Genomic DNA, 13249 nt, shown 5'->3' on the forward strand with positions numbered 1-13249 from the left:
ATTAATCTATAACTACATTATTTCATATTATACTGTATATAATTCTGCATGTGATCCTTGAAGTACAATATAATGCCATACACTATTGTAACATAGCCCCATATGTGACAAGCTGGGCTCTGCATGAGTCTTCATACAACAGAACTGATGCAGTTACTTCAGCACCAAGCTTTGGCTATAGCTACTCAATAATTAACACAATCAAAACTCATGATACAACAATGTGCTGCGTGTTAATGACATAGCTACTCTACAAATGGCATGTAACTAATGTAAAGCACACACAGGATGTGATGCAACAAAGTGTATGCATTGTCAGTTACAACAATGAAATCATTAAAGCATATACCATGCATCAATCATCAATCTTACTACACATAACAAAGTCTCAACCTCAACTCTCTGCATAGATCATAAGGTGTGTGCAACAATTTCACTTCAATCTACGAGACTATTCTAGAACAACTACTTAGGTCATGCTACTGTGACTGTTCAATCACTTTCAGTTTGTTATGCTACCATTTATCACTTTGATGAAATCCAGTCACATACATAACATTGCAAATATCACTTAGTTGACTACTGCATTGTGCATAGTGGGTGTAGCTATTGTATTCATGTGTATCTCTCCAAAGCTGGCTAACAGAAGAAATCCATATAATATGTACTGACAAATTAACTAGTGTCCATTTGGTTCTACTTGGGGTACTTAGAGATAATGAGTCATTCTCTAGAACTCCTATTGATATAATTACATGAAAAATAACAAGAAGAAAACATCCTGACCGCCTGGTAGACTCCTGTAAGCATTCGAGCGTAAATCGGGTGGCTGCAGGTTCAAGGCTACCTAGGTCCAGTCATGGATTTTTTCTCATTCCTGCAACTTTTCAAACACACCTTATGTAGCTAATGTCTTTGTATCTAACGTCTTTGAGCAGGATGTAGGACCAGGTGTCCTACAGACCTTCAGCAGTAAAGCTTTAATAAATTTGACAGTTACAACAATGTACATCTATACCAATGGTGTGGGGAATTTTAATTCTGACTATTATAGCTATCACATGAGTGTGCCTGTAAAGGAAAGTTGACACAATCCACACCACATTACACAACTGGTCATATGTCAGTAATAGAACAAACTAGTTGCATACTGTAACTTGTATTATTGAAATTAATGCCTAATAAGGGCTGAAATTTGCATAGCCATGGCACAATGGCACAAAACATTATGAGTCATGAGAGTTTTAAAAGTAGGCAAATTTTATGTGCCCACGCACCCTATTTGTACAGACCCTGTATGTATAGGATAATTATGAGGTAAGGCAGTACGTCACACTACCACTTACTTGCCCCCCTCCCCCAGCCACTATAAGATCGGTAGCTGTTGAAAGCCATTATTCAAATCAGTTATTTTTGTGGAAATTGAAACTAACTTGTCTAGTGTGATGATATGCATCAAGAGTTCATACCCCACATCAATGAGCTCATTTATGTCAGGTGAAAGGAAGCCATTGATGATATCATCCTGCTCACTATTCCTTATCCTTAGCAACCACATGAAGCTGACTACTGTTTATACATTAAGCTTGCCATGAAGGACACTGAAACCTCTCTAATCCAACTCAGCATATACGTACCTACACCTGTACATAAGTATGTCTTAGCATAAATTTGTCACCAAATACAAACAGACATAACTTCTGAATCAGTACAAATGTAACGAAGGACATGTTGTGGTCTATTTATTGTATACATATAAACATTGATGAAGAGGTAGGCACAGTCATATAACATTATTATAATGTATGAACATAGCCTAGCTAAATATTATACAGTAACTAGAGGATCTCTATGATACAGTAATATTGTGCATATGTATAGCTACTTTAGCTACAGTAAAAATGTTTGCTCTTTATGGACTTTATAGCTAGATACAAAAGCAAAAAGATGCACTCCAGTACCACCAGAGAGTCAAGACACACTTGATTCTATGATAATGATATAGCTAGAAACATCTGGCAGGAAAAGATCAGAATTTAAAAAGTATATTAATGTGAAATCCAGGGGCAGATCTAGAAATATTCAGAGGGGGTTTCAGGTTCTATGGAAAAAGGTCACTACTTCGTTTTGAACGCTGTGGAGGTGAATTCAAAGGAAAAAGTATGAAGTATTGCCAATAGAAATAGCCATAATATAATACAGTATGTATAACTCTTTGTAATTTTTCATCACCCAAACGAATTGTAGGGGTGCGCGTTATTTCAAAGGGGGTTTCTGGAAACTCCAGAAACCCCCCTAAAACTGCCCCAGAAATCCCTACCAGAAAGGTGTATAGTGTTTTTAAAATCTAGTATTAGTAGGAATGTTAGTTCATTTTGTTCTGCAACTGTCAGGTTTAAAAGTAATGTGGGTATATCATACCGTAACAAGCAATTATTTATATCATTTAATAATGATGGCTCTTATAGTCAAGAGAGCAAGTGATGACAATTATTGGGACATGCATAACTTCGGTAGCTATAATGATGTCTTCAGGAATTTATCGGACTGTTTATTACTTAGCTATTAATTAGCTACTCAGTTTTGGTTGTTGTTGCTTTTCTTTGCTTTGGTATCAATTGTTATACTTCAGATTTGCTATATCAAAAGGGGTGCGGTAGTACTGTTTATTAAGTATAGGGATCATCCAGAAAAGTTCGCGCGTTGCCAAAATTTTGCCTATAAAAATCATTAAATAATCACCCTAGAGACATTTTACGCGACGAAAACCACCTTTACGGAATAGTAATATAGTGCATTAATATAGTATAACAAAACACTTACAGGTGGCCCGATATAGAATTTTTTTTTTTTTAATTGCCAAGACTCAAAAGTTTTAGTCTCACTGCTTCACTTACTGATCACAGTCGTAAGGCTACAGTCCCAATGAAGCAACGCACGGCCACCATTTCACGTCACAATAACAAACTCACTAGTGGGGGTTCTGATGAGTGTAGGCCCTCTGCGCGTCGTCTTTTCCTTCATCTTTAATCAGGCTCCTTGTCTTCTTCTTCATCCAACGAAACCATATCAAGGCATTAAATTTCCAAATCAACATTTTCTTTCGACAACATAATACAGAATTATTTCATAGCTGGATTTCAGAAGCGCTTCAGTCCCGGTACTGCTACTACTGCTAGATGTCTGCAATTTCGCAATTGGGATCCCGTTCACGATAGGTTCGGGACCACGCCCATCAATTAAAGATCTAGGTGGACTATTAGCGATAGAGTACGGAGACCACTGACCTCTTAACAATCTAGCTGTTTCTTAACAGTAAACCTCGGTCTAGCTAGGACCACACCTCTTTGCTGACTCGAGAAATGCTCTAATACAACAATCACTCAAATACAACTGTCATTCATGATATTCTAATAGAACAGTCACAAGTTACATTGTAGCTAGCTGTGCTAGAGCAAACAACTAGTATTTAAAAATGCTAATTTAAAAATTAAGTAGGGATCTCTATGAAATAAAAAGTAGTGAAACAAGGGATGAATGATGGAATTACAGAGCATAGCTCAGTGGAAAAGCCCTACCAGTACTTCGGCACCTTAGCTATAACAATTATTTTTGCTCAATGCCAAAGTAGGGACTTTCCCACTGAGCTATGCTAGGGTCCGCAATTCGAAAAATCGATATCCTCCAATCAACTACCTAACTATTGTCATGTGCTAGGCTAAGTGTAACTTGAATAACACCACCGTGGCAGCCAAGTTTGTTACTTTCTTCTGGTAGAAAATGATACAAATGTCTTAAAATCACGTGATTTTTCGCTGCAGCGGTTCGTAGGGTTCTTTGTATGCCACGATATTCACTCTCAACATTGTTCAAGTAGTCTATCATCAACTCAAAGTATTGGTGGTTTGATTTTATTGGTCAGTTTCTGGTGGCAGCACGATCTATGCAGCTTTTTGACGACAGACAAAATGTTTCTTCCTCTGGAGCACAGGACAAGCAGAGAAGCAACTGCGCCGTGGGTTAGCAATGACCAGTACTAGGTAAAGTACCTGCATGCGGAGTATGGTTATAATTGAAGCTTGTTAGCCATCTGGCTGAGCCATCTATATGCTGAAATTCGGCCAAAATGACGCGATTTTTGCGAACAAATACCAGAATGGTTGATACATCAGTGAGACAGTCTCCAACAGCAAGGATACGAAGCTTACAAACACCTAACAATACGGCTATCTCGCCCAGTAAATGCATAGAGCAGTCCAATGCATGAAATAGGCACTCACGTGATTGATATTCAAATCTCCGAAAATACAACTATAATCTATTCCAATGACCTTAAAATCACTTGAAATCAAGTGACAATCAGTTTGTGTGCGTTAGGTTCAGCATCTCGACTAGCCCAGCAGTCTAAGACTCTTCCTACGATACCATCATAGTACAAAACACACCTGCACTGGCCCAGACCACGCCTGAGTGAACAATTAACACAAATATTTACAAAAGGAGCACATTGCATGGTTCCTATTCAGAAATGAAAGCGATTTCATGGGTATTTCCGCAATTTGAATTTCAATCACGTGAGTGTCTATTTCATGCACTGGATTGCTCTATGCGTTTACTGGGCGAGCTAGCCGTATTGTTAGGTGTTTATAAGCTTCGTATCCTTGCTGTTGGAGACTGTCTCACTGATGTATCAACCATTCTGGTATTTGTTTGCAAAAATCGCGTCGTTTTGGCCGAATTTCAGCATATAGATGGCTCAGCCAGATGGCTAACAAGCTTCAATTATAACCATACTCCACATGCAGGTACTTTACCTAGTACTGGTCATTGCTGACCCACGGCGCAGTTGCTGCTCTGCTTGTCCTGTGCTCCAGAGGAAGAAACATTTTGTCTGTCGTCAAAAAGCTGCACATATAGTACTGCCACTAGAAACTGACTAATAAAATCAAACCACCAATACTTTGAGTTGATGATAGACTACTTGAACAATGTTGAGAGTGAATATCGTGGTATACGAAGAACCCTACGAACCGCTGCAGCGAAAAATCACGTGATTTTAAGACATTTGTATCGTTTTCTACCAGAAGAAAGTGACAAACTTGGCTGCCACGCTGGTGTTATTCAAGTTACACTTAGCCTAACACATGACAATAGTTAGGTAGTTGATTGGAGGATATCGATTTTTCGCGTTGCGGACCCTAGCTATGCTGTAATTCCATCATTCATCACTTGTTCCACTATATATTGCATAGCTAGATCCCTATTTCATTTTTAAATTATCGATTTTTAAAATACTACTTATGATCAAATTAGTACGTATAATTATATCAAACTACTTTAGGTAGTATTGAAACCTACAGAAATTATTTTGTAAAAATGTATGTAGCTAAAAATGTAAAAATGCATTATGTATTATTTATTTACTTATTATTATTATTATTATTGTTTACTGCGCAAAACCTCTTACAAAGAGTATATACAAGCACAGATAATAAATCAGCAAAATTAATTATGTGGTTAATTGATGCTCAGCTAGCCTTGCTTTAAATTGGTCTAAACTTGAACAGGTGATGAGGTCGTTGGGTAAGTTATTCCAAATCTTTATACTTGAAGGGAAGAATGAGTTAATTAAGGTATGAGTTTACTCTTGTGTTTGGCTGTAACAGCCTCATTGAATGACCTCGTAGAGAGTAGTTAGATGGAGCTGGTATGAGTATGGTATCAGCCGGTATATCTATTAATTGGTGCATGATCTTAAACATTGTGATCGCTTTCAGCCGGTTTCTGCAGTGAGCCAGAGGTGGCCAATTCAAATTTTGTAACATGTTTGTGACACTTGCATATGAAGAATAATTATTATACACAAACCTCGCACACCGTCTTTGAACTGATTCAATAGCTAAGATATCCTTTTGTGTATAAGGGTCCCAGACCACACAGGCATACTCTAGGATTGGTTTAATAAGTGACTTGTAACAACTCACTTTGACCGAGATTGGGCAGCTATGAAGGTTACGTTGTAAAAATCCTTTGATACGGTTAGCTTTGTTAGTTATCTGTCTAATGTGTTCAGACCAGGATAGCTTCGAGTCAATGGTAAGACCTAGGTACTTGGTGTGCGTCACCTCCTGCACAACAGTGTCATACAAAGTGTAATGGTAAAATATAGGCTTTTTCTTGTATGTTATTCTGATGAATTCACATTTCTTAACATTAAAGGCCATTTTCCATTTATTTGCCCATCTTTCCAAAATAGTTAGATCTTTCTGAAGTTGGTAACAGTCTTCTTTTGAGTTAATAGGGATGTACAGAATGACGTCATCTGCATAATAATCTTACTGTCGATAGTATGTTTTTTGGTAAATCATTTATGAAGCATAAGAACAATAATGGAGCAAGAACGGTTCCTTGTGGAACTCCTGATGTCACTTGACTTATGTCACTTTGCTCACCATTAACTAATACCTGTTGTCGTCTTCCAGTAAGAAAATCTTTCAACCATTCCAAAGTGTTGCCCCGGATACCATAATGATGTAGTTTATGGTAAAGATGCTGGTGTGATACCTTATCGAAGGCCTTAGAGAAATCTAAAAGAATTGCATCAGTTTGTCCATTGTTGTTTAAGGATTCAGCAAAGTCATTGATAGTAAGTAGAAGTTGTGTCTCACAAGATCGACCGTGGCGAAAGCCATGTTGCTCATCACACAAGATGTTGTGTTGAGAAAGGTGGGAGAAAATGTGTGAATATATTATATGTTCTAAGATCTTGGAGCATATGCATGTTAATGATACGGGTCTATAGTTGCTGCAGAGGGTACGGTCTCCCTTTTTGAATACTGGGACAATATTCGCTTGCTTCCAATCAGGTGGGACTCTGGATTGATGGATGGATGCTTGAAATATAAGTATCAAAATGGGAGCTATTTCAGTGCTGCATAACTTCAGGAAATGGGCCGGAATTTTGTCAGGTCCAGGTGCTTTAGAGATATCTAACTCATTTAGTAAGTTGAGAACTCCGTTGGCGTCTACAGAAATGGTGAAAATAGCAGGAAAGGGTAAATCAGAGATAGTTGGAGGAGTTTCTGATGAATGCGGTGTAAAACTGAGGTAAAATAATTGTTCAGTAGTTGTGCTTTAGTATGGTTGTCATTATATATGTTGTCATTATGTCTTAAGGAGGCAACACCAAATTTGTCCTTCCGTTGTCTTTTAATATAGGACCACAATCGCTTGGTTATTGCACCATTTTTATCAGTGAGGGATGATATATATCTGTGATATGCTCTACGGCTTTCTTGCTGGACTGTCTTTTTGATTAGTCTGAAATTTCTATATGTTTGCCATTTAATTGCACTGTTAAAATGAAGAGTAACCACAACTCTCAAGGAGTTCCACTCTCAAGGAGTTCCCAGTGTAGGGAGGATTTAACACCCCTAGAGAGTAACCGTTACTCCAAAGGAGTAACTGGGGAGTAACACATGCTCTGAAGGTGGTGTCACTTACTCTTCAGAGTAATGGTTCTTCTCTTCAGAGTGTTGGTTACTCTCAATGGGGTGTTAAATCCTCCCTACACTGGGAACTCTCAGAGTGGTGGTTACTCTTTATTTTTAACAGTGTGGACAGCTGGATGATTTTGCTAGGTTGTATATAGGCGTTGCTTTTTACGTGAAAGACGTTTGATGTGAGAATTAATCCATGGTTTCTTATTTCAAGTGTACTTATTAAGGATTAACAGCACAGTCAAGTGCTGAAGATCTGTAGGATACCTGGCCCTACAGGATTAAAATAAACTATAGACCATTTTGCAAGCATCACCCTGCTGTCTGACTATAGCTACCTTTACTTTTCACCTCCCACTGCATTAAAAGTGGTAAATATATACTCTGTGACAACTTTAATCATGTTAACCGAAATTCAAAGTTTAGATCACGTAAGTTACGTACGTATGTAGCTATAATTCTACTGCAACCACGCATTGCTCTATCGATATGCGACGGAAGTTCAAAGATTAGGTCAAGTATCAATGGCGGATCCAGGATGGGGCAAATGCCCCCCCCCCCCCTTCAAGAAATTGCATATAAGATCGAGATATTCTAATAGAACAGTCAATAATTTTTTTTTTTTTTTTTGGCTTCAACTGGTTTTCAGCAAGTTTTTTTTGTTTTTCAGAAAGGTGCCCCCCCTCTTTCCAAACTCTGGATCCGCCCCTGAGTATGTAGCAGAATTCTTTCAACCCATATAGACTCTATATGATGCAAACACAAAGTATATAAGTAGGCATTCCAGTATCCGAGATTTTTTAATAAAAAAATTCTCCGTATATTCCCCAATAGAACCCTGGCACAAAATGACAACTCGTGTTTAACTTGGGATTGCTCCGTCGTCTGAGCTCCAATGAGGATGAAAATCGCTGTGGGGTTTGTCCACACGCTGATCATCATGAAAATCTTAGTTTTATCGTACGCGTTACATATAAGTACGTTTTGTGTTGTTTTGTAATCTTTTCAAGCCTTGTAATATATGTAGAATACTTTAAAACTTTAAAAAACGTACTGTCGGGTGGAAGGTAGTCACTGGTGCTTACTTTAAAGTGCGTAGTTACTTCACTCGGGTTAGCGATTTTCAGCTCCAGAGCAATTTTCTAATGGCTGAGTCATCAGCTCAAAAGTATGAACCACTTCAAAGTCGGCATAACAATGCCATAATTGAACCACAACTCCACCTTAGGTATTGTTGCATCATTGTGGCACCTCCACTTTAGTTGTTTACCTTTATAAGTTGTTAACTTGATGTTTTTACCAACTTGAGATAGCCACTTGCCTATATAGGTATACACCATTGTATTGAGTAGTGTGCAATAGGTGAAGTATATTTGCTCACCACAAAGTATACAAAGATTGCTGAGATCCAATAAGACCTGAAGTTACTCTCATTACATGTACAAACTTGCAGCTAGAAACAACTGCAGTTTCAAGATAGTCCAGATTGCTAGATGGCTTCCTGATTCAATTGTGCCATTTTTCCCTTTAAAATGTATGGGGAGCCCTGGAGAAAAAAAGGAACCTTTTTTCAGGTTTTAAGCACTGTGCATGCCAAAATAGCTAATTCCAACCCAACAAACTATATATTTCTGAGATCGGCAATCAATACTCTATCTATTGAGCATATAAAAAGCCCGTTTTTCCAAAATTTAAAAATCGGGCTGGAATGCCTAATATAAGTGACGAATATTGACATGAATAGCTATACGTAGCTAAACAGCATTACTGCAAACTCCTGAATTTCGTTATCAAACAATTGAAAACTTGAACTCTTGTTATCTATCGAATCGACTTTACAACTGAAGCTACCCAGGTATTATAGCTAAGAGGTGAGTGCTGTAGCTACATAGCTTTGGGTTTATCTTAGTTGTCAACTGTATTAGCTATAGCAGAGTGCGTAATGAAAAACTCGAGCCTCTTTAGATTAACTTGTAGCTAACTCGCCTGCTAGTCTAATGGTTTAGTTTGGAAATGGCGGGTTTGGTAGAGAGCAAATACATCATGTGACTAAACTATACGTATAGGGCTAATAATATTATAAACTAACTATACTATATATATATAATAGCCTAATGTAGATAGATAGCTTTAATGTGTGCAGAATGATAGCTTGGCTATCAACTCTGTGTGTACTGTGGCTATTTTGTTTTTGTATTTGTACTGTAGCTAAAATGCAAAGTAGTCAAGTTTCGTTCATGGCCATTGCCTTGTTATGTCTGTTGGGGCAGGAGGTTTATGGCCAAATGCCAACAGCATGCAGTGATGCTACAAGTCTAGAAAACTTGGAGTGTTGTCCAGCTACAAGTGATGGTGTGTGTGGACAATTCAATTCAATTCAATTAATTTTTTTTCAATTATTAGCTTTATAGTGCAATGTTACAGGTGTAGATGGTTGTACAACAATAAAAGTGAGTTTGTATACAATTGCACTATAAAGGTAATCTGGTAAGTACCAGATCCCATAACTTAAATTAAGTACTTATCATTACTTATATAATTACAGTTAGCTGCTAAATGTATCAAAGTTAGGTGGCTTGGGATGTTTGGAGCAGATGCTACAAGGACATGTAAAATGGAAACTATGCTGGTTATCTGGATCGAAGTTTCTTATAAAATGCTGCCATAGGATTTTAGTTAGTTGAAATTTAATGGTAACAAAGGGTTGAGTTAGGCCAATTACTGGTAAGCTGTTGAAGGTTCGAGGAAGTCTGTCGAAGTAGAAGTTTCTTTGTTGATTAGATGATGTAAAAACATGTTCAAGTTTGTTGCTGGAAGAAGACCTAGTAGAATGACGACAGAATTTGAAGAAGGTCTGGATGTTGAAATGATCAGATGGATTTTGAATTGATTTTATGAAAAACAGAATGTCACACTGGTCATAAATATACATTAATGGTAGTAGGTTGAGCTTGATAAGGTGAGTTTTATAATCAGAAACATAATCGTTGAGGATGTATTTGGTAGCTCGCCGCTGTATTCTTTCAAGAGCAGAGATATCTTGGATAAGGTAGGGATGCCACAATGGGGAACAATACAGGAGCTGAGACCTTACTAGTGCTATGTATATACAGAGTTCTTTTAGTTGTAGTGTTAATAGAATGGCTGAATGTACGTCTAAGCAATCCTAGGGTTCGATAAGCTTTGGATGAAATGTGGTGATAGTGGTTTCTCCAGGACAGGTCAGTGGATAGAATGATACCAAGGTCACGATGGGTGTTACTAGATGTTATTGAGGAATCGTCAATGTTGTAAGAAGTTGGGAAGTTTGTATTAAAGGAGAGGTGAATAAATTTCTTAGTGTTGAAAAATAGGTTTGAGTCTTGAGACCAGTCAAATAAGGAGTTAAGGTCATCCTGGAGTTTGATGGAATCAAGTAGTTCAAAAATGAGTTTGTAGCATTTAGTGTCATCTGCAAAAGATAAAGCATTGGAGTGATGAATGGATAGATACAAATCGTTGATGAAAACTAAGAACAAAAGTGGGCCAAGGATGCTTCCCTGGGGCACACCTGATAAAACTGGCATTAGAGTTGAGTAGGAGCCATTGAGTCGTACACATTGGTATCTATTATAGAGGTATGATTTGAACCACCACCACAGGTTGCCAGTAATGCCAATTTGCCACAATTTTAAGAGTAGTTCATTGTGAGGAACTCGGTCGAAACCTTTGGAAAAATCTAAATAGATTACGTCTGTTTGCATTTTGTGCTCATAAATATCTTTGAGGAAGATAAGAAGTTGTTGCAAAGTTGAACGCCCTTTCATGAATCCAAATTGTGAGGTAGAGATACGACTAGAAATAGATTTTGTAACTTTTTCATGAATAATATGTTCGAGTACCTTGGACACAATGCAGAGTAGGGATATAGGTCTATAATTAGTAACACAATTTTGTTGCCAGATTTGAAAATAGGGGTGATGCAATGTATCTGCCATTCGGAAGGAAGACAACAATGGTAAATGGCTTAATAGTGTAAAGGTTTGGTTAAAACAATGGCACAGTTTTTTAGGACAGCAGGACTAATTCCATCAATACCAGTCGCCTTTGAAGAGTCAAGAGATAGTAAAGCAGTGTGGACTTCGTCTTCGGTGATATTGATGGAGTCAATGGTAGAATTTGTAGAAGGCATGTCCTCAAATAGACTCTGAGAGAACACAGAGTAAAAGTACCTGTTGAACAAAGTAGCTTTATCAATGTCATGGGTGGCAGAACTATCATCAAAGAAGACTGTAGCAGGGATAGAAGCAGATTTAGTGATGTTTCTTACATGCTGATATATTTTTGAGTCATTACTGAAGGCAAAATTGTGGACTAGATTTGCTTCAAAGTTGGCCTTGGCTTGTTGGATGCTGTTTTGGAGGTTATCTTCTGCTGTTTTTATACGATTCAAATTGTGATCAGTAGGATGAGATTTGTATTTCTTTCGTAGAGTCCGAAGCCACTTAATCTGATGGCGTATATTTGAAGTGTACCATTTAGGAAACTGAGAAGAGCTGGTTCTAATTTTAGGAATAAACAGGTCCATTCCCCTAGTGATATTGTTCTTGATAAAGAGCCAGATAGAGTCTATGTCGGATAGCTGTTCACAGGTAGTATAGTCAATATGAGATAGATAATTGATGAGGCCAGGATAATTGGCTTTAGAGTAATCAAAGATAACTGGTGGAGTGTGTGAGGGTATATGGTCTGCATGTGACTTAATACTTAAAGTGACAATAAAGTGATCAGATGATATCAGTTGGTAATGGGGATGAATAGATATGTTGTACACAATATCTTCATTGTTAGTGATTATTAAGTCCAGAGCATTTCCTTAATTGTGGGTTGGCTCGTCAACCAGTTGAAAGAGGTTTAGCTGAAACAGTAAGTCACGTTAGATTTTGGTGAGGAACCACTATAAGTGGCCCAGTTGACATCAGGGAGATTGAAGTCTCCCAAGAGAATAATTGGACTTGATTCGTCGACTAGGTTGGTAAGGTAACTATGCAGCAATTCATGGTAAGTATCGGAAGAGTTTGGAGGAATGTAAACAACACTAATTATAAATGGATTTGATGTAGAGATGAGAACAGTTAGGATTTCAACATGAGGTGGGGATGACAATTGACTACTAGTGATGTTATCCTTTACAGCAAGTAAAACACCCCCACCTCTAGAATCTCTATCTTTACGATAAATGGTATAGCCACTGGGAATTATTTCATTGTCAAATATATCTTTAGATAACCAAGTCTCGGTGATACACAAAATGCTAAAATCAGATGAACAAATAAAAGATTGGAAATTGGATAGTTTGTTGACAAGACTTCTGGTATTCATTAAGCAAATGTGCAGATCATTTGGTTGAGTGTCATGTGGGATAGAATGTTGATTGAAATCATGTAAGTTATTAATGCTGTTTCCAGTATTGACGTCACTAGAAATTATGTCAGAGTTATCATTGGTAAAAGCATTTGAATCATTTATTAAGTTAAGAGAAGTGTTGTAGGGTGTACCAGGAACTAGTCAATTGTTGGAGGACTCCATTGCAGTTTCAGTTTGTGGAGATTGGGAAAGGATGAATGAGGAGTTAATGATTTGGCCATGTAGTTTGTTCTGGACAAAGATCTTATTATAACGAATTCTAATGACTTTACGCTCAATACCATTTTGGATTAGAGACCACCTCTCTTTTAGAAGAAGTGACTCAATTAGTCTTTCTTCTTGTG

At 37.6% G+C, this 13249-nt stretch overlaps 1 protein-coding gene across 1 annotated transcript; it reads right to left on the reverse strand.

The window, feature by feature from the left end:
• Positions 1–11505: 11505 nt before the first annotated feature.
• Positions 11506–12860, reverse strand: LOC136248056 (uncharacterized). Its single transcript, XM_066039871.1, has 2 exons — positions 12414–12860; positions 11506–12120 (listed from the first exon to the last, which is right to left on the reverse strand). Exons 1-2 carry the CDS (start codon positions 12858–12860, stop codon positions 11506–11508), a joined length of 1062 nt encoding a protein of 353 aa, XP_065895943.1.
• Positions 12861–13249: the final 389 nt, after the last annotated feature.

The sequence above is a fragment of the Dysidea avara genome, chromosome 2 (assembly GCF_963678975.1).
Source record: "Dysidea avara chromosome 2, odDysAvar1.4, whole genome shotgun sequence".
Classification (NCBI taxonomy): Eukaryota; Metazoa; Porifera; class Demospongiae; order Dictyoceratida; family Dysideidae; genus Dysidea; species Dysidea avara.